Here is a 27,462-nt window from a genome sequence, read left to right on the forward strand (position 1 = left end):
CCTAGGGAGGCTTCTATAAACAACTGAGTTCATTAATTCAGAAAACAAAGCAAAAAGACATGGGTGAACTTTCCAAAAGATATTTATACTTCTATGTATTTGATTTCTCTTACGGCATTGATTTTCCTGTTTATTTGCTGCCGTACCTACACACATGCTACCGTTATAATTGTATCCTGATTGGTTGCAACTGCAATAATATGAGCCCGCGGTGTTAACACAATAGGCACTGACGTGGCAGTCATGTGACTTGATGACACACTCATCTATGTCTAGAAAGATTTTTTGAGAATAATGCATTGTATCAGCGCTGTTTCTTTCATAAGCTGAAATGCAAAGCGTAACTATGAAACAATAATATTGTGACTAGTACTTCGACACACAATTGTTAATATCACCTGACTGTTGCTAACATTGGCCTCAGCCTGAACTGCAAGCTTATTGATCTAGGCGGGGAACCACTAAACATTTGAGCCTTCGACTTAGATTAGGGAAATTAATGCAGCTTTTCCCCGCCAAAAAAGGCTGGTACCTTTGGCCAAACATGATTGATTTGCTTTGGAGCAACACAACAATAAAAAATTTGCTTCACTGAAATCACATAGCATAAGAATTTCTTGCTTGATCTGCTAACTGCCTGACTCAAGATTGTCTCTCTTTTGTACAAGTTATCTCGATTCACCTTGACACTGAAGAAAATTTCCCTCAAATCCAGGTCTGCAGATGCAGGAAAAGTTGTTGCTTCTATTGACACAGTGTGCTCCGAAATGGCAACTTGTGATCTCAATATCAGCACTGCAAACAGAGATTCCCTCGGCTTGAACTACATGTGGTTAAGGGAAAATCAATATCAGTGTATCAGATGCAAATCCTTTAGAGGTATTGACGATTTAACCTAAAATTGTTACAAACAAGAAAACAAAAACCAATATTTACAGACAGAAATCATGAGCAGGGGGAAAAGCAAGGGGTGTTGTGGGCGTAGACAGGTTTAGGTTAGGTTTCTTAGTTGGGAAAGGTTCAACTTTGAGGTTGAAAATATGATAGCTCAGACTTGTCTGCTGAATTGGTTAGCTCTTTAGGGGAAACCTTCGGGCTACATCCGCAAGAGAAATCCATAATGCGTTTTTCAGCGCAGTGTTTATAGATTTTACTTACGAGCAACGGCGCACGTCGTCTTTGCTATCATATCAGCTTTGGCAATCAAATCGTTGAATTCTGTAGCCAGAAATATATCGTCTTCTTGCTCAGTTACCATTCTCATCTCCTTAACATCTACGGAAGATCCAATACCAACAGCAAACATACGAGCAGCTTTGGAACGAAGGAGTTGCACCGTTTCCTCTATGGGGACGTATTTTGGAGTCATAAACTTGTCACGAGTTTGTTTTCCATCGGTTAGCAAAATCACTAGTCTCTGAGTTTCGTTCGAGCTGCTAAATGCAAAATATTCATCATATACCAGGCGCATTGCAAGGTCTATACGAGTGTATCCTTGAAAATATGGGATGTTATCAACTGCGGTGGCGAACGATAATGCTGTTCTTCTAGTACCAAGCTGAATTTCATTGGAAGCGTGACTGCTGAAAACAATGACAGCCACCCGACTGCTGTTTTGGAGATCGTATCGGCTGGCCAAAATCTTAATGAATTCTTTCTCCTTCTGGTAATTCTCTACTCCAACGCTTCCTGAGGCATCTACTGCAAAGATGAGGTCGACTGGAACTCGGCATTTTTCTGGAGCTAACACACAGGAGGAAAAATACTAAATAACACGTTTATTACTGTTCTTTGTAAGGCTTTAAAATATAGCTCCTATATACTCCCTTTAGCGGAGCCGGAGCGTTCATTAATAATCAAAATGATGCATTCGTTTTATGGCAGAGTACTTTGTCGTTTTTCTTTTCCCCATCTTACATTCACAGTAATTTTCAAAACGTACCTGCGCAGGCCGTGCCGTTACCAGAATAACCGGGAACGCACGAGCAATTGTAACTTCTGTCATAGTTTTTACAATAGGCGTCTTTGTGACAAACACCTTGGATAGTGCTGCACTCGTTGATATCTGCGTCAAGATAAAGGAAAATTAAAAACCACACCTAGGTTAATGTTGTCCTTTTTTTAAATATGTTTGTTTGTTTTTTGTCAACCACGACGTGAAGAGGAATTACCCAGGGAACGAGGTTGGTTTGTTTGTCCGTTCGTCTGTTATGTTAGCTAGGTTTTATTTTGTTGTTGTTGCTTGTTTCTTTGTTTGTTTATTGTCGGCTGGCTTCCTGCTACGGGATTGTGACTGTTCGAAATCCGTGAAAGAGGTTCTCAAGTTTCCTCTTGTTTATTTCTGACTTATTTGTCTGTCTGCCTGTTTTTGTTTGTTTGTTTGTTTTGTGTTGTTTTTATTTACTATTTACATTTCAGAATTGCTGTTATTTTTATTTTTATTTTCATTTTTATCTTTATTATTATCATTTTTTTTGTTTTGTTTTGTTTTTGTTTTTGGGGGGGAGGGGGGGAGGGCTCATTCTTACCTGAGCAACTTGTCTTCCCATTTCCACTAAGTCCAGATTTACAAACACAATAATAACTGCCATTGGTGTTCACACAGTCTGCTCGTTGGTGGCAGCTGTAGGTCCTTGACGACAAGCATTCATTTACATCTGCAGTTATAAAATAATAATAGTGATTGTATACAAAGGCTCAAAATCAAGTAGGTAGCATTGTCACTCACAAAAAAGGACTTATCACCCTTCATGGTAACTATAGCTAATGTCAGTGCAATAGAACCAGAGGAACAGTTACTCTTCGAAATAGATCACTTGACACTTATAGATTACTTGACAATTGTATCCAACGGAAAGGGTTTCCGCGCGAGGCGTTGTAAATCTACCTCCTTAATTAGCCTTTTCTAGTAGAGATTGAGGCATTATTACTCTTTTTTTCTTCCTTCAGTTTAAATCTACTTTAGTATCAATGAAAGGTAAATTAGTTTTGATTTTTTCTCTTTACTCTATGTACTGTATCCTTTATACTAATGTGTCTGACCTAATTATAAAAAATAATCATCTCTTTTAATATTCGTGTGAGTTAAATAAAATTGACTCCGGCTAGTTGGTTTAATAATTCTAGTGATCTTTTCATTAAAAAGCCTCTCTCGACCTTTGAACTTCTCTTATTACGCGCCTTCCGAAGGTCCAAATCCATTTTCTTCTTGTTATTTGTCCCTTGGTTTGTTTGTTGGTTAGTTGGTTTTTATATATATATATATATATATATATATATATATATATATATATATATATATATATATATATATATATATATATATATATATATATATATAAATATATATATATATATATTTTTTTTTTTTTTACTATTTTTTTTAATAAACCTTTATTTCAAACACATACAACACTTAAAGCCTAAAACGCACAATACCGACAACACTCTACAATCCCATACATTACTAGTTAGTTATATATGTTAGTTAGTTTTTATGCTCACCACATGCTTTTAAAACTATCCACAGTCAGACTTTGAAGGGATGTTAATGTTTATGTCGAATGCCCTGGTTATATTCTCAAACATATTTAGTACTGAATAAACCCGTTCAGGCGAATGGCACGGTTCGTGTATAAATAAAGGTTGTATGTAAATACTTGTATTCTGGGTAGAATGTGTTTCGTAGAGCGCTCAATTCGTTTGATTGAAGAGCAATGTATAATTCTTGACAGAAGTTCAGGCTTCAGGAGTTTTCATCGTTTCATCGTTTCATCGTTTATTATGGCAATAAACGATGAAAACTCCTGAAGCCTGAACTTTTGTCAAGAATTAAAGGTTGTATGTATGTATGTATGTATGTATGTATGTATGTATGTATGTATGTATGTATGTATGTATGTATGTATGTATGTATGTATGTATGTATGTATGTATGTATGTATGTATGCATGGCATACAGAGGATATTGCCTGAACTACTGTATAGGATTATCCGAAAGATGAACAGTTCGCTTCTCGGGCAGCTGTGAAATTTTGAATTTTTTTAATCCTTCTATTAATTTCAGACGCGTGCTTTATTCTGGAAAAGATAAAACAGCCAGTGATGGTCACGGCGTGATTGCATACCGGTACTGCATAACAAAAACCAACCAGTTTAGTCAATTCTATTATGCTGTAATTAGATTAAACAGTCAAGACTTAAAATACGACTTTCTCTTTTTAATTTTTCTTGTCCACAAAATGGGACGACGGTTATCGCCGATCGATTTTGTACCACGTGACATCTTTCGCCCGATGAGAGCTCGGGGAACCAATTACTGGATTATAAAAAAAAAAACAATCATATACACATACCTTCACATTTCGAACCATTGACAACATATCCGTGTGGGCAGCTGCAGTTATAGCTCCCCTCTGTGTTTACACAAGTTGCAATTTCATCGCAGGTGTGAGATCCATCAACACACTCGTCCACATCTACAAGGTATTTACATGCTTCAAATGTAGTATTCTTTTGCGGTGAAAATCAACTATACTCCAGACAATTCTATAATACTGCGATACGCCTTGGGAGGTTTCTATAAACAACTGAGTTCATTAATTCAGAAAACAAAGCAAAAAGACATGGGTGAACTTTCCAAAAGATATTTATACTTCTATGCATTTGATTTCTCTTACGGCATTGATTTCCTGTTCTTCAACAGGCTCAAGAACTCACGCAGGGGAGGGTTTGTCACTTGAAGCGGTAGGGTTAGATTATTTTTTGTTTTGTTTTGTTTTGTTTTTTTCTTAACCACACCCGGAAACTGAAGGAAAAGAAAGAACATCTAAGAGCGGAGAAGGCCTCTTCAAGTCAAATTTCAAAAAAAGTTACTTTCAACTTGTAAAACGGTCTTTTTTTTTTTTGAAAAGTGTAATTAGGAAAGTGTGTGACAATCTCTTCCACAACTCACCATAACAGTGGCTCCCGTTTGCAACAAATCCAGCATCACAGACGCACCGATGGGTGTCATTCAACTGAACACAGCTAGCATGATCTTGGCAATGAATCACACCAGCATAAGTCGGACAGATGATAACACCAGCTAACCGAGCTGAAAGAAAAACAATACAAGGATGTACGTTGCTGTGAGGTTCCAGGATAGTTTAGCCTCATTCAGGCACTGGGGCTCAATTAAAAATTGAGGTTGGGTTCGGGATACTGTGTTAAGAGTGGGATAACACTATTTTTGATGGGACAGAACGGAAGTGACTCGATTTGAAGGCTAAATACTGTTATAAGCACAAGGACAAGTACATCAAAAAATGCCTTTTTCAGATTTTTATCGTTCGTTGGTGCATTGAAGGTGCCCCACCTCTGGGTAAACACCATCTTAACGCACAACTTTCCACACCCCACTCCCCTGGAACGTCGACAAATTTCGCTAATCGCAACCTCAACGTGGCCAAGTCTCGACACAATACTCTCAGCAAGGCAAATAACTTTTGTTAGGCTTTTGTTCAAAGATATAAGGTCAAATTTGATCCAATACAATAGGCTATTCCTTGATACATTATTTCATACAATAAAATATCATACCATAACTTTTATTTATGCACGATGCGTTTCAAAGCAACAGCTTGTGCAGTCGATGTTACAACTTAAAAAAAATATACAATTTTCATACTAAAGTAATACTAATAAATACTACATACTAATAACAGGAGTGTTTACGTTTATTTTAAAGTAGGAACCAGCGCGAGATAACACAAGAACAAGACCCTAACGAGCAGTGCTGTGGCGTTTTTCACCTTGTATTCGTACTTGTCGAATGATAACTTCGTTCTGATTATCGCCATGCCTGTGATATCTTAAGAACACCAACACAATTTTATAACTCACCAGAGCTTTTACAAATGTCCTTGTAAATGTCACCCTCTGTCAGGTTCTCAAAACTTTCAAACGTGAAGACCTTTGAAGGATCTGTTGCAATGATTTTTAAATCACTGGATCGAACACCATTTCCGATTCCAACAGCATAGGTCAAAATTTTGGCTTCCCTGAGTAACGAAGACGTATTCTCGATTTGCACATAAGACGGAGTCATTCGAGGATACTGTGGCTGCTTTCCGCTTGTAAGCAAAACAAGGACATGCTGAGAATTGGATGGTCCTCCTTGAGACTGAAATTCGTTGTAACCCTTGTTTAGTGCCAAATCGTATCGACTACACCCTCCCATTAGGAAGTGAAGATCGCGCATTTGTTCCGCAAACTCTCCGAACGTTTTGCCCTGTTGAACGTTAAAGACATTGTCTTCATGCGGTTTGTCGCTGTACGGAATAATTTTGATTCCACCAACGTTCGTCACATTGAATCTACTGGCGATGCGCTGTATCAGCACCTTTTGTTTCTCGAAGTTTTGCGGCGATAACACGTTTGAAGAGGTGTCGACCAGAAAAGTAACTGCTACTGCAACAGGACACTGTTCAGGAGCTGCAGAACCAGAGAAAGATATGTTCAGTAAGACAACATGCAGCATGAAACACAGGGAATCCTTATCAACGTTATCTCGATTTATTTCGACACTGGAAAATTACTATACTGATAGAGGTACATTTCTTGTTATTCAACACTGCGTTGTTGTTTTATTGTTTGTTTCTTTGTTTGTTTGTTTTTTTCTTTTAATTCTTTTTTCGTTTTTTATAAAGTATTTCGTTGTATCGCTTTAGTGTTATACAATAATTTCATAGATTTTTTTCCGTACCACCTCATTTGTATTCGCTGCTGCTGTTGTTGTTGTTGTTGCTGTCCTTTAAGTATTATGTAAAATCTTCACAGATTGGTATCCGCATCGCATTATTCATACAATTATTTAACTATTACCTGTATTTCTACAATTTATAATCAACACTTCTTTGTTATCTACTTTATATATACACTGGCAAAATATTTGTAAACATCCTTGAACTGACGATGGATACTGAAGTATCCGAAATGTGTCCTCCAAACTTAAATGTTGTGTCGTTGCTTATAGAAGTGAAATATATGAATTTCATAATTTGAACTGCGGATGAAAGAATTCAGGAACGAGAGACCATCGCAGTTAGTACGCAATTTAAGCAGTTGCGAAAAGAAACCCTGAAAAAAATTCAGGCTTCAACGGGATTAGAACCCACGACCTCTGCGATACCAATGCAGTGCCTGCCAACTGAGCTATGGTCTAAAATTTATTATTTCATTACCATATTGTAACTGTGTATACCGGTCTTACCGTTGCACGAGCCAGTATGGTTAAAAAACCCAGGAACACAAGTACAACAAAGCACACCCGCTCGGTTGATGCATTCTGAAGCCCGCTGGCATGGATTCGCTTGAGATGCGCACAAATCACGATCTATGAAGAAAGGACCATTGAATCTTGCAGTCATATTTTACGAACCAATGAAACACGAGTTGAAAAAAAAAGCGTGTATCAAAGATTAGTAGTAACAAGAGTGATAAATTATCTTTCTTTTCTCCGAATATTCATACACCAAACTTAAAAACTCTTAACGTTCATGGTTTGTCGACACCATTTTACTGATCTCTGTGGCCGTATCAAGTTTTTCTATATCTTGAAATTGTTTCTTCTTTCAGTTCAAAGCACTTACGACTTAAATTTTGAAAAAAAAAAACACTCATTTAATACATTCAAAAGACCAAAATCAAGCCGACAAACATTGGTGGCTTGAAATTTAAGCACGGATATTCCACGAAAAAAGCAACTTTCAGATAAGACCGTAAGAACATTTCCCTGTTTACTGTGTACTACGCACGTTTCACACGTCTGTTCGCTGTGCAATTCAAACAGTCTACTTACATTGCTCCAAATTGCTGTACGAGAGTGGTCTTTTAAGTGTTCCGGAAGGTGTTTGCACACCTAAAGACACGTGACCACTTCCTAGTCCAGAACTAGCCTTCATGTAAACTCTTAGTAGATAAGGATTCCCGCTAAATAACTGGATGGACCTTGAAACCTGTTTATCTGGATATCTGCAGGAATGAGAAAAAAGTTCATGTTGTACTCAACACATTGTACAAAGATGTACAAATGTACAAATGCTGTTTGATTTCTCTTTTAAGTAAATTTGGGAAGACATTTTTGCAAAGTACGATTCTGTGCTCCAGTAACTCCAAAAACCTTTTATGAGGGATTTCTTCTTGTAATCATTGTATGTATTTCTATTCCGGAGTAGGGTCAATCGAAAGTACCCTTTAAGGACGGTGCCTACTAATAAGGAAGTATTCTTGTGTGGTTTATTACTATGCAGGGGAAGCAGATCTTAGCAAGGCCTATTGGAATCCAAAAAGAAAATTGGGGGTAACCACGTACTTTTTAGAAATAATTAAGCAACATTTATTCTAAAAGACAGTAAAATACAAAGCAATGTATGGTGTTTTATTTCCAAATTGAAGCTCTATTATCTCTGAAAAATGCATAGTTACCCCCAGTTTTCTTTTTGGATACCAAGAGGACTTGCTAAGTTCTGCTTTCTCTGCATAGTTTTAAACCGCGTAAAAATATCCTTGTATTAGTAGGCACCACCCGTAGGAAACCCGAGTATCTAAAGATGCGCAAAACGTACGCCGTAACAAAAATAGGCACCGGTCCATAAGTAACTGTTTGTCACCAATATAAATGACATGCGCAGTAAATCAAACGACGCGCATATCACATCATACGTTGTTTTTTAGTAGTCGTATGGTGTGTACATCACATTTCCACAGATTTCTATTAAGTACGCAAAAAAATCTCAATTTACAGAAGAGCCCGCTACATAATACAACACAAATGCGAAAATGTATTAGGACGCTGCGCATCAGTGGTACGACGTCTCAATCGGCCTTTAATAATGTGCGATTTTCCTTAAACATCATTTATTATCAAAAACCATTAATTATTATCAGTTATAGTTTATTATTACTTATCCCACTGCTGATAATCCGTGGATTCCCAAGGCTCCAATTTGATGACCCTGGTCATGTTAGCCTCCATGTCATCACCGCTGATCCATACCTCACAGGAACTTGCGCATGACAAATAAAAGACGTGAGGGCCAGTAGATGAAGGCTATAAAGAAACACCATTAACTAACTATCAGTTTTGCTAGCTCTCGTGTTCTATTTATTTCAACGAGCGTTTATTTCGTGCAAGCAGTGACGTACATTAATGTTTTTTATACAACACTAGTTTGTCAGTTCAAATGGATTATGAAGAGGCGATGGAGCAGCTCTCATAAGGTCTCACGTGATTGGTTAGCAACCCTTCTAGACAACAATAGAACAAACAACAGAACAATAACCCCAACCCTAAAACAATAGCAGTTGCTGCACAATTTGAACAATTACAAGCTTACGAGAGCTGCTACACTACCGTCTTGAAGTTATATCCACAGCTCGTGACATCTGAGTGACGCAAACAATTAAGCAATAATTCAGTGTAAGAGTGTGTTTTGGAGGTTGTGTTTTGTTCAGAAACACGTTATCAATGTAGTAAATCATTTTGCAACCGGAAAGTACTTTCAGACGGACATTAGTTGTGATGTCAGTTTAGCCGCAAATTAAGTGGAAAAGACCATAAAGTGAGTAAATTTGGGAACGTGAAAACTGGTTTACCAGTTAAAACGATTCTTTGAGATCCAGAAGTCTGGGAGGAGCAGCTGAAATATTGATATTTGAAAGGCGTTGAAACTGTTTGACGGCTAATAACAACTGCTTTTTCTGACGGTTGACGGTAAGAGTTGTCCTCTTTTGACTGTTGACGGTTAAATTATACGCTGTTTGACGGCTGATGGTTAACCCCCATTGAAACATCCATCAGACATGTAAAAGCCGCTGCGATGTGGAAGACAGCAAGTTCGCTACATAATATAACTAACATAATAACTAAGACATTTACGACAACCAGTAATGTGAATTCCTAACGTTGAGACTGAATTAAAAGGAATATTTATTTACCACATAAAACGCGGAAAGTCTTTGACCATAACCACTGCTGTTGATCTTAAGTGTAGCATCAAATTCCATCAAAGCTTCAAAGTAGTCTGGATTGTTAGGGAACTGGGAGTGACGAAAAAGGTCTTCAACAGTGTCTCCTTTGATGGATGCATAAATTTCTCGGTAAACACCTTTAACAAATAGTTGATAGTTAGTTCTTACAACAACAAAAAAGATAACAAAATTACAAGCACACGATGTTTTTTTTTATGGTTAAAAATAACTTAAAGGAAATTAAAAATTATCATAGTTTCCGTGAGCCACAACATCGATTCCCCGTCAAGTGATCGACAGTCACCTTTAATTTAGTATACTGGGCCCAGTTGCTCGAAGCATGGTTAGCACTAACCCGGGTTAAATACCATGACAACCTATAGGTTTTAATACCTCTTAACCAATGGTTAGCGCTAACCATGCTTCGAGCAACTCAGCCCTGGAGGATATTTTGTTCATTCCAATCTTCGAATTATATTCTTCTAGTGGTCGTTTAATTCGAAGAACCTTAGATGATACACAACAGATAGTCAGAGCTTTAAAACCATGAACTGTCGAAATTTGCTTCAACCAATCAGAATTACTTCCGAGATCTGGGTAGAAATTACGTCATCGGTGCGAAATTTCTGCAGTCGTTACTCAAACGTCGCTTTCACGGGGACCCAGGTGTAAGCAAGGCGAAAAGACGTCTTATTTTAGACTCTAGACTAAGCAGAAATTGATTTTTCTGACTCACCTACTGATTTACCGTGAGTATCTGAAAAAAAATGCAGCAGCCTTATCAGTTAGCTAAGGTGCTTGTGGTTTAAATAAAGTAGGCATCTACAACAATGCATAAACTTTGCAACTAATGAACGCACAAGGTACAAAAGAAAGGTAGGAGGGATTACCGGACTTCCTTTGTACTTTGTAGATGCAATGGTTTTACGTGCAGCGATTTTTGTGATAGGTGTGTAATCCGTGGATTTCAGGGCGAAATTAATAGAAACCAAAAATGATCTTAGAGAGCAAAACTAAACGTGATCTGAAAAAGGAATAGAGGGGTGTAGATGGTTTGCATTAAGTTAAGTTTTTTAAGTCGCTTATATAGGAACCTTGTTAGTAGTTTTTTTCGTCTTTTTCTTTTTATGGTCGTTTCGTAGCGGTTCGTATTCGGCTTTAAGGTTACTCTATACCTTCAGAGGTGTCTCGCGTTTAAGCGATGTAGCGCGTCAAGTTTAAACTGCAGATACCTAAACCCCTATATCAAATTAAAGCTTATAGAGCTGGCTATCAAACTATACCAAGAATTTTGAAATAAAATCAAAGCGAATTTTTTTTTTTTTTTTCGCTAATTTCTTTTGCTCCTCAGTTTCCGGACCCAAAGCGCTAAAAAAACGTGTCTGCGTTTTTCCATATTCAATCGCAATGAAACGTTATAGGACATTTTCGAAATAGGATGAAAAGAATGTGGAGTAATCGTACAAAATTCGTTCTCGGAGAAAAAATATTTCGAAAGAAAAAATTCGCAGATACGTTTTTGTTGTTTATGTGTTAAACTAGCTACTGTCCAAACTTGAAGGCAAACGAACAAATTCCTTTTGAGTTTTAGCTCCTCCAAGTGAAAAAATTGATTCGAGAAAACAGCGCTAAATATTCGGCAATTTTTCATTTTATATCAAAATTCTTGGTTTAGTTGGATAGCCATCTCTATAAGCTTTAATTTGATATCAGGGTTCAGGTATCTACAGTTTAAACCGGAGGCGCTACATCGCTTGGACGCGAGATACCTCTGAAGACACCTCTGAAGACACCTCTGAAGGTATAGGGTAACCTTAAAAAGTACAACCTAACCAAAATACCGCAGGCGTACCAACACAAGATGATCCTTCCTTGGCGAAACCTTGTTTGCAAATGCAGACGTATGAGCCAGCAGTATTAACACAGACAGCAGTTTGGTTGCAAATGGGTTGAGTTTCCGGCTTGAAGTCCGGAGCACATTCGTCAATATCTGATAAGAAAAACATGGCGTGCGTTACTAAAAACGAGTGTGAACACAGCTAGTTCCCGCCAATAATGTTACTTTTTGACATCAACAGAATTCGGTGTTTGCGACCACAAAAGGTATCATTTCCTTCTTTCATTTTCAAGGGGCGCTTAAACATTTTTTATCCCAATTTTAAACATTTTGTAAACATTTTGAAAAACTAGCCACAACATGAATGTTCTCTTCAAAACTGGGCTCTTATTGAATGGTTACACTATAGATTGTATGTATGGAAACTTAAATAAACAATAGCTTCCATTTGGCGCGAAAATATGCTCAGATATTTGTCCGCGGACATTATCTGTGCCGAGAAGCGGACAGTTTTCCGAGAGCGAAGCTCGAGGAAAACTGTGAGCTTCGATGAACAGATAATGTCCAAGGACAAATACTATCTGAGCATATTTTTAAAGCCAAATGGAGGCTATTCTGGTTATTATCCTTCAAATATTTTTCGCAACAAGTAGCAACGAGCTTGAGTATTTGAACATTTCGTTTACGAACAGTTTACCGTCAATTGAAAACGTTTAGAGTGTATGTTGTTTTCTGATACTGCTTTATCGACCAGCAGGTTTATCTCTCTTTCTGTCACAAAAGCAAACTGTTCCTCCATCTTGACATTAATTTTAATTGTAAACAAGACGCGCCTTGAAGTTTTTGAAATTGGGGAATATCCCTTGGGGAATATCATCGGATATTCCCCAGTTTTAGCTGGGGTATATTCGGTCACGTGAGGCGTTTAGACCAATCGCGCGCGAGTGAAAATATTTGATGGATTATAACTTACATTATACTACTCATGGTTGGTTCTAAGTGGTGAAAGAGTTAAATTAGATTTAACAATTGCTTTCTTTACGCTTTGGTTGGCGGTCTCACATCATACAAATGACAGTGCATTACACAAACAGAGACTACTAATAATCTATTTGCCAGGGACAGCCGAGCGCGACACTCTCTTTGGACGAGCGTTAGTTAGCCAAAGTAAGAAATAACATCAAAAGTCTCAGGGCTTCATTCCGGCACAGGAACGATTGAAGGGTGGATAGATAGAGGATTCAACTGTGAACTTTGGAAGGGACATTTAAGGAATGATCCGTCAGCACATTGAGAAACGGCGCCTAAAGACCCGTTTAAACGGTTTCAACATTTGCCCAACATTCGTTCAATAAAAGCTGAACGGATGTTGGGAAAATGTTGGATGAACGGAGTGTTCAATTGTTTCAACATTCACCATTTTCAAGGGCAAAAAAAACGTTGAATCGATGTTGAATGAAAGTTAAAACCAATTAAAATGTCGATTCAGCACACTTTCAACAAGCGTTTAACATTTGTTTACGCTTTCAACAGTGTTAAACGACCTGTTCAAACGCCCTCGACATTTGGTTCAACCACTGTGTTTAACGCATGTTGAAGCAAATGTTGAAACCATTCGAACGGGCCTAAAGGAACACATGTGTGTCCCTTCAGTGTGTACCGAGTTAACTAGTTACCATCCCACCATTTGGCTCGTTAAGCGAGCTTCTCTTACAAGAAAATGTCTTTTACAAAAAAATTAGCTCCCCGTTACATTAGTTACCTTGACAAGTGTTCCTTTGCCTTATGTATCCAACGGGACAGATGGATGCTAAAAAGTAGACAAAACACAATCCCAACATTTTAACGGCTACTTTAGAAACTCTTTTAAGGGAGGTAGTGATATTTAGTTCAGTATATTCATATGTTATATGTAATTCAGTATTTAGACTTTCTCAAAGACCGTTTTCGCTCGCCTCGCGACTCCATCGCTCGTCGGTCAATCTTTCGGGCCCATAAAAAGACGACTTGAGGCAAGGCACGCCAGGCACAGCGAGACGACAAATAGCACATCAGATCTTTAAAGCTCCACTCAGCTACATTTTCAATTTTGCTCCCTATACACGACATGACTCTTATATTTAAACAAAAAGAAAATCGAGTTCCTGATGCATATATTTTTTGGGGGGTAAACGAGGTGTCCCATGTTTTCATTCAATGGGCCTAAACCGTGTCCTTGAGTTATGCGTGCCAATGATCCAGGAAACCGAACAAACACATTTTAGGCGATCAAAAGCACAAAACCACTTCTCCAGTGCCGTTCTGATTTTGTATGGTAAAATACATTTACACAACTTGCAATAAAACTGGTCAATTCACAATAAAATTTAATCAATCGAAATGTTCCAAATCTGCTTCATAAGATGCTTCTTAACCGACCCTTGCCAAATTCATCGAAAAGCCGCTTTAAAATATAAAAACGCCTAACGTAACTGAAACGCGTACGTGCAGAAAATGCAAAAAATAATAGACTTTTTAATTACCAACACAAAGTGCTCCGTCCAGTATATACCCTGCTTTACACTGACAAGTAAAGACGCCTCCTTTCTCGCGACACTCAGCGTTTGCTTGACAATAATCTCCCCCTGATGAACACTGTGGTGTACCTAGTGAACGAGCTAAATGAATCAAGAAAAATATCAGTTAGCATTGAGAAACTCAATGAATAAAAAATTATAGCGCCATAACCAAATTATCTTTCTTACATTCCAACTTCTTGTTCTCAACTACAGTGTTTCTTGGCTTAGAGTTCTACTTGTGTATTTGGATGGCAAATTCACAGCCTGTCCAATGCTCCGCAATCGTCGCCAAAAAATTGCATAATTTTCCGGATATATACAGTCCACAACCACCCCTCCCCCACACCCCCAGTTCAATCTCTTCGGTAGACTTTCTTCCTACCACTTTCTGACCACACCTAAAATGGAGACCTTTCTGCACCTTCGATATCAAGTATTTTTATGCCAGGATAAATTCAAGTATTTTTATGCCAGGATTTATTCTGTAGAAGATAGATCCCCCTTTAAAAGGAGTTTTTAGGTCTATGATTTTAGCAGTTATAAATACCATCAATTATCAAATACTTGTTTATTGTAAATAGTAAATTTCAATGTTATGTTTATACATATAAGAAGTCATAAGTCTTATTTTACTTTACAATTTTATTACAGTTATTGTTTATGTATTTTTTATATTATTTACACGACCCCACAAGCTGCATAGCTTAAATACTCATCGTGTCAAAATAAAGGTTTTACTTACTTACTTACTTACTTACTTACTTACTTACTTACTTACTTTCTATAAGACAGAGCCTTAAAGAAGAGGTAACTATATTTCTATTCTTTTGTTTTTCCTCGCGAAGCGAGGGCCGAAGGCCCGAGCGTAGCGAGGTTGATAAATTTGTCGGGCCGGGCCGGCCCGAGCGGAGCTAAGCCGCGCGAATTCGAGCGAAAAACATATTTATATATTTCGTTGAAGGTGTCCGCACTGTTGCCTAGCAACAGTGAAAAACAAAGTATGAATGACGTCAGACTGTCTGGCGTCGTCTGGAGCACAATTTGCATACATCGGGAAAGCTTGCGTTCCGGGTCAAATTTCAACTGCAATGTTCATCAATATTCACTGGATACAGAACTCTCTCTCCGGAATCTTTTCCCTTTCATCCAGAAATCTTTTTTTTTTGTGAAAGATTACATTGAAGAAATAACACGTTTTGTAGCCGCGGTAGAATAATTTTCCGTGGGAAATAAATTCATCGAACACGACAGCACGTTGTTCATTTCGTCGCGTCAGGAATAAATTTTCAACCGCGAACTAGCCTGTGGAACATCGAAAAGACTGCATGCTCATAAAAATAGTTGCTATGTTCAGAAACCTTTTAATCTCCTCATTTGATGCTACAATACGAGTAAAGAGCGCTTTCCACCCAGCCCCAGCTTAGCGAGGTTTTGCGAGTCACGTATTTCTAGTCAGTATGTTTTAATTTAGTCAGTATTTACCTGCGGCTCTGCAGACAGCAACGGAGAAATTCCCAGCTGCGGAAACAAGCTCTTTGTAACCAGGGAAATGCCAAACCTCATCCTCACTGTCAATAAGCTCTTGAAAGTATTCACTCGTATTCACACCAATAACAGCCATGATGACCCTAACACTCACTGCCTTTAACTTAGTCGCTAACTCAAAAGGCTGGATGTAAGAAGGGCAGAAATTGGACGATCGGTGAAAATCGTGACTAACAACCAGTACTATGAGCTTAGCATTGAGCGATACCCGCCCAGTGGGGTAGAAACTTTGAAGAACGCCTTGAAGAGCTACATCCAGACGGTACTCTCCCTTGAAAGGTTGGAGATAATCCACTGCGTTTGTAAAGTTTTTGTTGTCTTTAAATGAACCCAGAGGGATTGGATGACTCACATAGTCTTTGTACACACTGACAGACAAGCGATTTTTGTTTGTCAGATTGAACTTGGCCGCTGTCAGTTTAAGGAACGTTTTCTGTTTTACGAAGTCTTGAGAATTGACCGCAGTGTTGAGTACAAAAGAAGCGTCCATGGTTACTGGACAAGGAGGAGGTCCTAAATAATGAACAAAAATATCATTTAATGAAATTACGACTCGAAACGATCAAAAAGGAGCAAAATGTAGGCATGATAGACAAGTTCAAATTTTGTTTTGAGATTGTAGCAGTAAATGATCCTCAAAAAATTCCCAACATATCACTTCTCTCACAAAAACTCCACCAACGAACTTGCATAAATGAACACTGAAGGAATTTTTATCTTCCCGTAATCTTGAAATCACTTTAAATTAATCCAAAAGAATCAATCTCAGACTTTGTGATAAAAATATGATGACCTGTTACGAGAAAACAATTATCGATGTTTAAATCAAAATGTAGCTTTCAATTGCACTTATTGTAATTTGTCCAGTACTTTTTGAATGAAGTAGCTTTCTTCTGTACCCTTTGGAAACTCAAATTTGGCATATTCTCAAAATAGCAATCTTTTATAGTCAGTCAAGCTCAACGGTTACCTGTGCAATCAAATCCGTCGCCAATGAATCCAACGACACATTTACATTGGTAGCCGCCCTTAGTATTAAGACAGTTAGCCAGCTTTGAGCAACGATCTGTTTTTAAGGTGCACTCGTTAACATCTGGTAAAAAGAAAATAATAGCCGTTATACGCGGAGTTGACGATGAGCAGCATGCGATAATGATGACGACGACGTTGGTGGTGGTGGTGATGATGATGATGACGATGATGATGATGATGATGATGATGATGATGATGAGAGCAAGTGCAAAAATGGAAAATTGTGCTAGCATCACAATCCCCCTACTCTGAAACTTAAGGGTCCAGCCGTCTGTATGGAAGACATAGACCTTTTTCATAAATGGCAGCCGATTAATTATTCTTTTATTTTCATGGAAATTAGCCTTACTAGCCTCGTTAGCATGTGAAAAATTCAATAGAATTTTTACTCTAAAACGAGGTTAGTAGGGCTAATTAACACATATTGAAAGGAATAATAAATCGGCCGCCATTTATGAAAAAGGTCTATACACGAGTGAATCACAACCCTATGTTGGGGTTTTGTTGAAGCCTTCCGAAAACATCAAAGTATTCTGCACAACGGTCGCTGTTTTCAAATATTAGTGGTGGACTCTCAATCTCGGGGCTTCTCGAGGGAACATAAGCAAAGACGTTTGTGAACTATGGGCACGGACGCCATCTGGAATTGTACATTGCCCAGTTGTCATTTTTTGACGCCACCTCATTTGGAATGATGAGTCACCAGGCAACAAAATACAAGTTTTGTGGCCTTGTCGACGAACGAAAGCAAGTCAACAAGGAGAATATTTCACTTCCGGGTAAAGTTTGTGACTCACGAATGCCGTAGCTTAAGTTTGCTAATAATGATTTGTGACACATCTCCTTCCGTCCCACCCGACCCTCTCTCATTCCATCTATTCGTTATAATCAACTGGAATAGATCATTAGGTTTACCTTGGCACTTCATTTTCTCTGGATTCCACTGAAATCCGAGCCCGCAATTACACGCATATGTTCCAAGTTTGTTAGAAGGACTAGCAGGGTGCCCCAATGAGGCTTAATTTCTCAAGGACCCTTCCAACAAAGTGGTTCACCCTATGTTTCCTATAAATATGTGTATGTGCCCCACATGTTTGTTGTTTACCTTTACACTGCATAGAGGTTGAGTTCCATTTAAAGCCAGGTTGGCAGTCGCAAGTGAAGGAGCCTTCTGTGTTAGTACAAGCTCCACTGCTGCTGCAAGTATGAACTCCTGTTTTGCACTCATCCACATCTTAAAGTGGAGACAAAAAAGAAAATCAAACGACATTAGCATTTACCAATCCATATAGAATCCATGAAATCAAGAAAAATTAATTTGCAACGCCTCCGCCGGACAACGTGTCCGATCTTCGATCTTTTCTCGGAACGTGTGGCTATGTTGCTAAATTCATTCCAAATTATGCGAACATTGCCGAACCGCTACGAAAGCTCACTCGGAAAGAGCAGAAATGGTCATGGGGACGAGAACAAGCGAAGGCATTCAAAGCCTTAAAAGAAGCGCTGTCAGGCGCACCGGTCTTGGCTTGTTTTCGTGAGGAAGCTCCAACCTATGTGGTTACTGACGCCAGTCCAGTAGGTCTAGGCGCCATTTTATTGCAAGATCAAGGCACCGGTGAACGCAAACCGATTGCGTACATCAGCCGATCACTTACTTCAACGGAACGGAGGTATTCACAAATTGAGCGCGAAGCGCTAGGTTGTGTTTGGGCAGTCGAACGCTTACACAATTATCTATTTGGTATAAAGTTTACTTTGTTGACCGACAACAAGCCTCTTTCTAGTATGTTTGAGCCACATTCAAGCAAAGTTTTACCTCCGCGTATTCAGCGTTTAGCTTGGAGATTGCATCAATACAATTTCTGTATCCAGCATATTGCAGGGAACGCCAATACAGCAGATTCGCTGTCGCGCTTGCCATCCATGCACGATGATCTTTCGGACACTGGTTTCGTTTGCGAAAATTATGTGCGGTTTGTTTACGCATCAAACATGTTAGACCTTCAAGCTGTCACTTTTTCTGACATAAGATCCGAGACCAGCAAAGATGTCACGCTGTCCAAATTACTTATTCAAATTCAAAGCGGAAAATGGTCGCATGACCTCAAGCCATACGATAGGGTCAAGGAAGAGTTATCTGTTTTCGAAGAAGTCATTCTTAGAGGGAACCGAATTGTTGTTCCACAGTCGTTACAAAAGCAAATTCTGAAATTAGCGCATGAAACTCATCAAGGAATTGTTAAGACGAAACAATTTCTCAGAACGCGTTTTTTCTGGCCCGGCATGGACGAAGCAGCAGAAACAATGATCAAAAATTGTCAAGCTTGCGTGGTGAATCAGCCTTTGAATAAGTATACTCCGCTTCAGCCGATACCTTTACCTCGTGGTCCTTGGGTGAAAGGTGCAGTGGATCTCGTTGGTCCAATGGATGGCAAATTCATATTGACCTATATCGATTACTATTCGTCCTATCCGGAAGCGTATATTTTGAAAGAAATCACTTCACGCGAGGTCATCAAAGCATTGAGTGATATATTTGCTAGATTTGGGTTTCCAGAAGAAATCGTTTCTGACAACGGGAAACAGTTTGTAAGCGAAGAATTCGAGGTGTTCCTTAAATCGTGCGGGATCAAGCACATTCGTGTGTCACCGTACTATGCGCGAAGCAACGGAAAGTTAGAGAGATTTCATCGATATCTTAAGAAAAATTTCCGAGCGGCGATCTCCGAAGGTAAGTCCTGGCAAGAGGAGTTACCTAAAATTCTCATGCTCTACCGAGCAACTCCGCATCCAGTTAGTGGAAAGTCGCCTTCCATGCTGTTGTTCAATCACGAAATTCGTACGAAAGTACCGCACATTGAGTCTCCCTCAAATACAGCAGCATCGGCAATCGATCACGAGCATCGGTCCAAATCCAATTTGTATCAAGCTCGTTTGAAGGAATATCACGACGCCAAGCAACATGCAGCTCCGCACAATTTCAAGGTTGGTGACATCGTGCATCGTGCGAACATGAAGCCGAACAAATTAGACTCGAAATTCTCATTGGCTAAGCACGTAATCATTGAGACCAAAGCGAGAGATACGTTCAGTCTAGTCAACGTCGACACGGGTACCACGCTAGTTCGTAATGCAAAGTACTTAAGAGTGCCTGACTGTAACTTTCGAGAATCGCTGGCCAAGCTTGAAAAATCGAAACTCCTGATAATTTGCCTGAAGTTTACTTTTGGGGAACTATCTTCGAAAATATTATTTGAATGTTCTGGAAATTTTTAGTTTTCGAGAATTTTGGAGAAAACGAAATAACGGGTTTTGCCTCATTAATTATGCAAAAATCTCACTCAAAATTAGCCAAGTTCAATACGCTTGTGTTGAAACAGTACGCAACGCTAGAAAGCGAGGTCGATTTTGAATAAGAGCATAACTCACCTACTTTCTATCAATGGGACCTATGTAAACTTTTGTAGAACTTTGGAGGGTTTTATGGCTCTTTGAAAAATTGACATTTTGAGGACTTCGCGATGAGGCGAAAATTGAGTAAGTTTGAAGGTTTAAAATGCATCTTGGTATGTCAGGTATCGACTCGAGAGGAACATTGTGATAAAGCTTGGGTCTTCGTCTTTAATAATACGAAATAAAAAATCTGGGCAATCAATGCACGCGCTGACGAAAACCAAAGTTAGCGAGGCTTCGTTAACAAATTTGCATAATTCGCAACTGTTGAGAAAATGCTATGTTGTGGCGACTCGGTGAAAACATTGACCCAGGCTATCTTCAAATGGTTATTTTACCCCACATTGCATTTGTCTGTTTCTCTTTCTTGTTTTAATAAGGTGTTAGAAAAGGTCGGGAAAAAAATGCGTGATCGGAAAAGAAAATATTCGTCAAATTCTGGTGGGAAATTTGCATAATGCAAATCTTCCAATAAATCTTTCTGCAAAGGAATCTGATTGGGAAGGTTTCGTGAAGAGACCATTTGACCGAAACACCCCACATAAAAGGAGTCAAAACAACGTTGAATAATTCGATTTTAACCAATTATTGTCGAATCTTAACCTTTTAATTAATAGTGCCAAAGTGATACTCGCTATTGCGTTATCTGCGTCACGTCAGTAGCTGTCGATAAGTCTTAGAATATAATGCCCACAAACCTGAACTTGTGCTGCGAAATTGCCAATTACAACAACTAGAAAAAAGACCTTTATTTACTGGCATATGAGTGGTTTTGATAAAAATAAAACGTTCACATGACACTTGAATCACGTTTAAAAGATACATGCTTGTCAAATGAGATGCGAAAGTTGGACACAGGGTCGGTCAAAGTGAATATTTTTCATTAAATCAAGTTTGTTTACTGGAATGCATGCTTTTTCAAATAGCTAGTCCAACCTTCTTCAGTGGCCTTCCAAATAATGATCACCCAGAATTGGGTCAGTCAAAAAAGCTCTCAATTCGTGTTGTTTGATACTGTACCTTCGCAAGTGACTGAAAAACCAATCTCGTTCCCAGAGCCCACGTGTCTTTTGGTCAGCGCCAAGACACGGAGCTCTGGAATAATCAATTTCCGATGCCAAGATTTTAGGAGTTCCGGTTACACTGCGCATGCACGGCCAATGCGTGCCTTGGTTAACAATATGGCGTCCAAAGGAGATAAAGTCGATGTGGATGCGTTCCATAAAGGCATACAACACGCACTCGAAAAGCTAGGAAAACCGAATTTGACTTTGAAAGAACAGCAATACGAAATTTTGAAAGCGGTTGTGATGATGAAAAGAGATGTTTTAGCGGTTTTACCTACGGGTTTTGGCAAGTCACTCATATACCAAAGTTTGGGTTTCATCTTCGATTTCCTGAGAAGTGATTCCGATTCTCAACACGCAGCTATCGTTGTGGTTTCGCCGCTAAATGCCTTGATGCAGGATCAAGTGGAAAAGTTGATGGCCTATACGAATGTATGCGTCATGAAAGCCAGTACCGATTTGACTGATTCCAGTTCTGACCTTCGACAAAGTGCTCAGATAATTTTCGCTCATCCAGAGGTGTTTGTGCAGAGCCAGGTCATGAGGGACAAGACTCTCCAGAAGCGTGTTCGAGCTATAGTAATCGACGAAGCTCATCTAATAGAAGAATGGTAAGTTAAGGTGTTAATGACGAGTATTCAAAAGACGTGAGCGTCAACCCAGCTTTGAGGTGGGAACTGATTAATATAAGCTTAAAATTATACGTGAACAGTCCATTCAATTTTTACGAATATCTCTATAAATATAGTATTGAGGAACATGATTTGGACAATTTTTTTTTTGTAGCTTTGTTGAAGACTCAAACGTTAACACTTTATGTGAGGATGACAAAGAAAACTGTGAAGTCTTACTAGGCGAAGGGGAACTTTTACAGGCATTAAAAACTATGGAATCCAATAAGTGACCAGGGGCCCGTTTCTCGAAAGTCCCAGTAACTTACCGGGCCCGATAAGTGTCTTTGGCAATAAATGTTTCTCGACCAAAGTAAATTCTTGTTAGCTTTGAATACTTAATTTTAAAATCTTATAATTCTATGAAAACATTGGCCAAGTACCATGCCTGTAATCACTTTACAATCGGCGAAAAAACGTACACTTATCGGGCCCCTCACATTCAAACACAAATAATGTCTGACTCCCCAAATATTTTTTGCTCAAACAGGAAAGACTTCCGTCCAGCGTATGCAAAACTTGGAGTCCTGGGAAACTACTTCCCTCAAGTACCCATTGTAGGGCTTACCGCCACTGCTAACTGTAAAACACAAGGTATTATCTGTGATTCCCTTGGACTGTTTGATCCAACAATCATCAAAATCAATCCAGATCGTGAAAACATCTATTTTGCATCATACACAAGAAAGTCAACTGGTGATGCTAAACTTTCAGAAGTTCTAGAACCTCTCGTGCAGCAGCTAAAACAGGAACGACAACAATTTCCGCTGACACTTGTTTATTCCAATTTGGAAACCATATCTGACTGTTACATGTATTTCAGTGAGATGCTAGGTACAGAACAGTATGAGCCACCCGATGCTCAACCTATTGCAAAGAATCGCATGTTTACATTGTTTCATGCTCAATACCCAAATCATGAACGCCAGAGAATTATAACAGAGTTGGCAAGTGGTACCTCCAAACTGAGAATTCTCTTTGTTACTGTTGCATTTGGCATTGGTGTAGACATTCAGAACATCAGACAGGTAATACACTTTGGCGTTCCATATACAATGGAGGAATATTTCCAAGAGGCCGGACGCTGTGGAAGAGATGGCTTGCCCTCAAAGGCATTAGTCTACTACAATGCCTATGATATATCTCAGTCAAGAACCAACATGGCTGATGTCATGCGAGAATTTGTTACAGCAAACAAATGCAAGAGAGAAATTATTCTGAGGCATTTTGGATATGAAACTCCCAGACGAAGTCTTCCACAGCATACATGCTGTGATTACCATCAAGAGACCTGTGACTGTGACACCTGTTTGCTGTCAGATGTCTCAAACCTTTACCTGGCAAGTCCCTTGGAAGATACCAGTGAAGCAGAAGTATCACCTGTGGATAATCATGAAGCATTATCTAAATCAAAGGCTAAAAAGCTACGTCAAGATTTAATTGACTACCGGTTGTCCCTCCATGGCTCTGGGAGATCTTGTGTTGGTGGAGTTACTCTAGCCACTGGATTTAGCATACAACTCATAGATGCAATTGTGAAGAATGCAATATGTCTAATCTCTGTAGAGAGAGTTATGATGGACTTTCCTTTGTTTAGTACTGCCCATGCTAAAGCAATTTATAACATTGTACAAAAATACCGCTGATACTCTAATTTAGTGGATCACAATAAATTCTTGAGTGTGTGCAGTAGTCTAGAAGTTTGCTTGAAAGTTTTTGACTTGGCTCGGTCAACATGATGCTTGCTTACAAAATGTCTTGGTTATTGTATAAAACAAATAGATTTAATTTTTCCGTGGGTCTATACTCCATTAGCCAGCAAGAAGAGACAGAGAAAGGAAAGCTATGGAACATGGGCAAGCAAATTCAAATATGCATGGATGATCCCCATGTTCTGTCTCTGTACCAACTAAACATTCATACTGTGTGCATTATAGAGATCGGAACCAAAAGTACTTCTAATAGTCTCTTGGTGGAACCCAAGTTTATGTATATAGGAACTTCAGAATCAGTAAGGCCCAATTTATCCTGATGCCATTGTGTCATAATGAAACACATAGCTTTAGTAATTTCTATACATTATCACACTGAAGTACAAGGGTACAGTATTAACTGTCTTTGAATCACATATCATCCTCATTTGCACTTTCTATCTCATAGTCACTAACATCTTCGATTAGTTCTTCATCATCTTCTGTACTGGCATCATCACAATTGGCATGATAGTTATTTGCTAACCGTCTCTTGTGCCTTGTGAGCCAGGAATGCAGTAGGGCTACATCAAGTTGGTCCAGTGGACTCTTGCTAATGGTTGGAAATGACCGGTGAGCTCTGCCAGGCTGATTACTAAAAGGTGCTATGTTGTGAAAGAGTGTAATCATCTCCTCAATGTCCTGTACTGTGCTGGTGTGGGTATGTGATGTTGAATCTGGAGGAATGTCACTGGTTATGTCATAACTCTGGACTATCTTGTTCAAACCATATGCAGCAGCACTGCTTCGTTCCACAGCCTTTAGGGTCTTGTTGCCACACATGCCTTTCAAAATGACTTTGTAGTGCTTAATAAGCATTTCCATCCTGAGGTCATTAGCACAGTTATTTCCAGCACCCCCCTTCACATTGACAAACTGACCATGGGTTATCCGGTGTGCCATTTGTTCGGTGTAGAGACCCTTAACACAAGTAATCAGCCTCATTGCTTCATATGCATATTTCATACCATGCTTCCTTGATCTAAAGTACAGCATGAGCAGCTTCCAGTTGATGAGACTTCTTTCTCCATCACCCTCTTTCTCTGTGTCATTGAGCTGCATCAGCATGACACCTAGCTGTATGCATTGTAATGCATAATTCATTACCCTGTCATCGGTGTCAGGTGGAATATCAGACATCGGTGAAGGTAGCTCGGGTGTGTTCTGTTCACTAGAGGTTTCTTCCCGTCTTGCTCGTGGGATTGCCAGATGTTCTCTTGGCCACAGGACTACCTGCCCAATGCTGATTATCCCTGCTGCAATTTCTTCAACAGCTGCCACAAGCACAGGAACAGTCTGCCCAGTTTGTAGACCTTCAGCCCCAGCAACTTGCCCAACTCCAAGGACCTCATAGCCATTTGGTAGCTTTGGTTGTACCATTATAACCACTTGACCTTCAGGGTATTACAAAAATAGAATAAGGGTTAGGTTATGTGTATTATAGACTGCTGAGAGGATGAATAAGGGGCTGTTTACAGAGCTACACATAGGGTCACCCCCAGGATCCAAAGTTGGTACAAGCAAATTCTACAGATAAATTATTCCTTATTTATGATCAATGCAAGTGTCATTAGCTTAGTGGACAAAATTCAATTCAATAATTTATTGGATGCATAGTGTCATCTCCACACTTACATGTAGTACACTAAAGCCTGGCAAAACTAGATAAAAAGTATGGAAGATAAATCAGAGGGTTTTAAGGCTGTCTGCATATTTGAAATATGTTGAAAAGGATGCTTCGACTACACGTAAAAGCTAGTGCCATAAGTGGACAATATCATACTCTGGTATCAGTGCATTTATACGTACATCAGTAAACCATATGTACCTGGTGCCAAGTTTGGAGCCACAGTCGTAGCAGAAGTGGCAGTTGCTTGTTGGTCAGCAGGACTATTTCTCTGTTCATGCTGCTCTCTCCAGGCTTTCTCAATGTCAAATTCCACAAAAGCAAACTCTTCTACAAACTTGCCAATGATCTCCTCAATAAACTTTGTCTTCTCTTCATCTCTGGCCTTCTCATCTAAGAGTTTTATCTTAGTGGGTGTTAAGCCATCAAGGCTATCTAGACCCGCCCAACTCATAAACGCACAGCACAAGTATGCCTTAGTAGCACACAGCATAAGGTTCTCAGCACTTTGGTAGTTCTGTTTCACTTTGCTGTACACATTGCTCATATGCCACTGTTGCCGCAAATGGTAAAGTGTGCCTGGCTCTCTTCCTGATATGGCATCAGGCTTGTACAGCTGCTCCCAGATGTACTGTTTGGGAGAACAGGAAAAAAAATTGACAGTAATAATTAATGTAGTGTCAAGGACTTGATCGAAGTCTAATTATGTGCTCATTAGTTCTGAGAAATAATATTTTACAGATTAGGGGCACTTAAAAATATCAGCATTTGACAAAGGTTTGTAGGAGCTGACATGCAATCTCTTCAGTCTTGCCTGTTAGCTATATGTTTGTTGCATATACAGATGCACGTACAGTTTGACTGTAGTTTCTGGCTTTCACAAGGGAAATGAATATAAGTTACTGTAATGCATAGTTAAATTGAGTTTGTTCATGATAAACAATCAAATCCTAATGGACTGCATCACACAAAAATGACCACCTCATACCGGCAGGTGCAATAAAAATTGGGGGAAATGGGATTCCTGTGTATACGAATGCTTTGTGGCATTTTACCAATTTATTTTTGGGCCTGGGTATGAGGCAGCATAAAGTACCCAGCAGGCATGTATTTATCAACTAAATGTACATTTTGCACATTCTCATAAATAGCAAAAGCTCATTACCCAGTGTCTGTCAAGTATGGTTTGGCATACATGTATTTTCAGCAACAGACAAGGTTTTAATGAAACAGTTAACAAGTCACCATTTGTAATTTTGAATAACTGCATTCTCATTCTCTTTTTGTTGTGGATCTTTTGAGTGGATCTTTTTCTGGTTGATATATAATATATAATATTGTAAAAACTTACCCCAAGAAATGACTGCTTTGCATGCCACAAGGTGGCATTCTCTGTAATGTTGTCAAAACGCTCAGTGTGTAGGTCACACCCCATTCTTGTCTTCTTAGCCCCTGTCACTCGTTCTCGTCCCAGTAGGTCACCGCATAGGGGCACATTCACATTTTTTAGTACTCTTTCCCTCCTGGCAGATTCTTCCTCAGCAGAGGTCCCAGGTGGCACACGGGGTTCATCATCAGGAGCGTACACTTTCATTAGGAAATCTTCAACATATTCCAGGTACTGGACAACATCTGCGTGTTTGTTCTGGTTGTAAGGGACAATTGGGAGACCAATTACAGTAGACTTCTTTGCCATCTCTTTGGAATACCTATATATTGCAAAGGGTCAGTGAATTAAATGAAAATTTCCTTTTCTCCCCTGGTTTGTCTGCTGTCAGTGTATAAAACTTACTGTATGCAGCTCTTCTGAAAGAAACACTACAATAATTTTAATAACACAACCACTATAAGCTTGAACAATTACCTGTGTGGTATGTGGATGTTAACAGCACTTTTTAGATGCTTCAGAC

General features: G+C 39.1%; 3 protein-coding genes across 3 annotated transcripts in view; 1 reads left to right on the forward strand and 2 right to left on the reverse strand.

The window, feature by feature from the left end:
• The window catches only part of LOC146489059 (uncharacterized), a 68,875-nt gene that overhangs the window by 19,724 nt on the left and 21,689 nt on the right, over positions 1–27,462 (reverse strand). The window contains exons 10-27 of the mRNA XM_085110283.1: positions 18,089–18,217; positions 16,922–17,044; positions 15,889–16,464; positions 14,371–14,505; positions 13,611–13,658; positions 11,864–12,001; positions 10,748–10,768; positions 9,979–10,148; positions 8,946–9,091; positions 7,841–8,013; positions 7,253–7,375; positions 5,884–6,474; positions 4,955–5,095; positions 4,356–4,478; positions 2,529–2,657; positions 1,943–2,065; positions 1,159–1,743; positions 683–823 (exon numbers count right to left, since the gene is read on the reverse strand). Coding sequence (XP_084966409.1) covers positions 683–823; positions 1,159–1,743; positions 1,943–2,065; positions 2,529–2,657; positions 4,356–4,478; positions 4,955–5,095; positions 5,884–6,474; positions 7,253–7,375; positions 7,841–8,013; positions 8,946–9,091; positions 9,979–10,148; positions 10,748–10,768; positions 11,864–12,001; positions 13,611–13,658; positions 14,371–14,505; positions 15,889–16,464; positions 16,922–17,044; positions 18,089–18,217 — 3,615 coding nt within the window. The remainder of the gene's footprint in view (positions 1–682; positions 824–1,158; positions 1,744–1,942; positions 2,066–2,528; positions 2,658–4,355; positions 4,479–4,954; positions 5,096–5,883; positions 6,475–7,252; positions 7,376–7,840; positions 8,014–8,945; positions 9,092–9,978; positions 10,149–10,747; positions 10,769–11,863; positions 12,002–13,610; positions 13,659–14,370; positions 14,506–15,888; positions 16,465–16,921; positions 17,045–18,088; positions 18,218–27,462) is intronic.
• Positions 21,497–23,820, forward strand: LOC146489060 (uncharacterized). Its single transcript, XM_085105956.1, has 2 exons — positions 21,497–22,114; positions 22,665–23,820. The coding sequence occupies exons 1-2, from the start codon at positions 21,597–21,599 to the stop codon at positions 23,818–23,820; spliced, it is 1,674 nt and encodes a 557-aa protein (XP_084962082.1). The 5' UTR covers positions 21,497–21,596.
• LOC146489061 (uncharacterized) lies at positions 24,298–27,263 on the reverse strand. The gene is made up of 3 exons (XM_085105945.1): positions 26,904–27,263; positions 25,754–26,183; positions 24,298–25,319 (listed from the first exon to the last, which is right to left on the reverse strand). The coding sequence occupies exons 1-3, from the start codon at positions 27,246–27,248 to the stop codon at positions 24,298–24,300; spliced, it is 1,797 nt and encodes a 598-aa protein (XP_084962071.1). The 5' UTR covers positions 27,249–27,263.

This window comes from Pavona decussata, unplaced genomic scaffold, assembly GCF_977016875.1.
Source record: "Pavona decussata unplaced genomic scaffold, jaPavDecu1.1 SCAFFOLD_6, whole genome shotgun sequence".
Classification (NCBI taxonomy): domain Eukaryota; kingdom Metazoa; phylum Cnidaria; class Anthozoa; order Scleractinia; family Agariciidae; genus Pavona; species Pavona decussata.

Excerpts from the sequence above, each read along its gene's own strand:
- LOC146489060 (XM_085105956.1), top strand. The coding sequence starts at position 21,597 with ATGCGTGCCTTGGTTAACAATATGGCGTCCAAAGGAGATAAAGTCGAT. Across the intron at positions 22,115-22,664 it reads GCTCATCTAATAGAAGAATG|GAAAGACTTCCGTCCAGCGT; the intron begins GTAAGTTAAGGT and ends TTGCTCAAACAG.
- LOC146489061 (XM_085105945.1), bottom strand. The coding sequence starts at position 27,248 with ATGGCAAAGAAGTCTACTGTAATTGGTCTCCCAATTGTCCCTTACAAC. Across the intron at positions 26,184-26,903 it reads CAAAGCAGTCATTTCTTGGG|TACATCTGGGAGCAGCTGTA; the intron begins GTAAGTTTTTAC and ends TCTCCCAAACAG. Across the intron at positions 25,320-25,753 it reads GGCTCCAAACTTGGCACCAG|GTCAAGTGGTTATAATGGTA; the intron begins GTACATATGGTT and ends AATACCCTGAAG.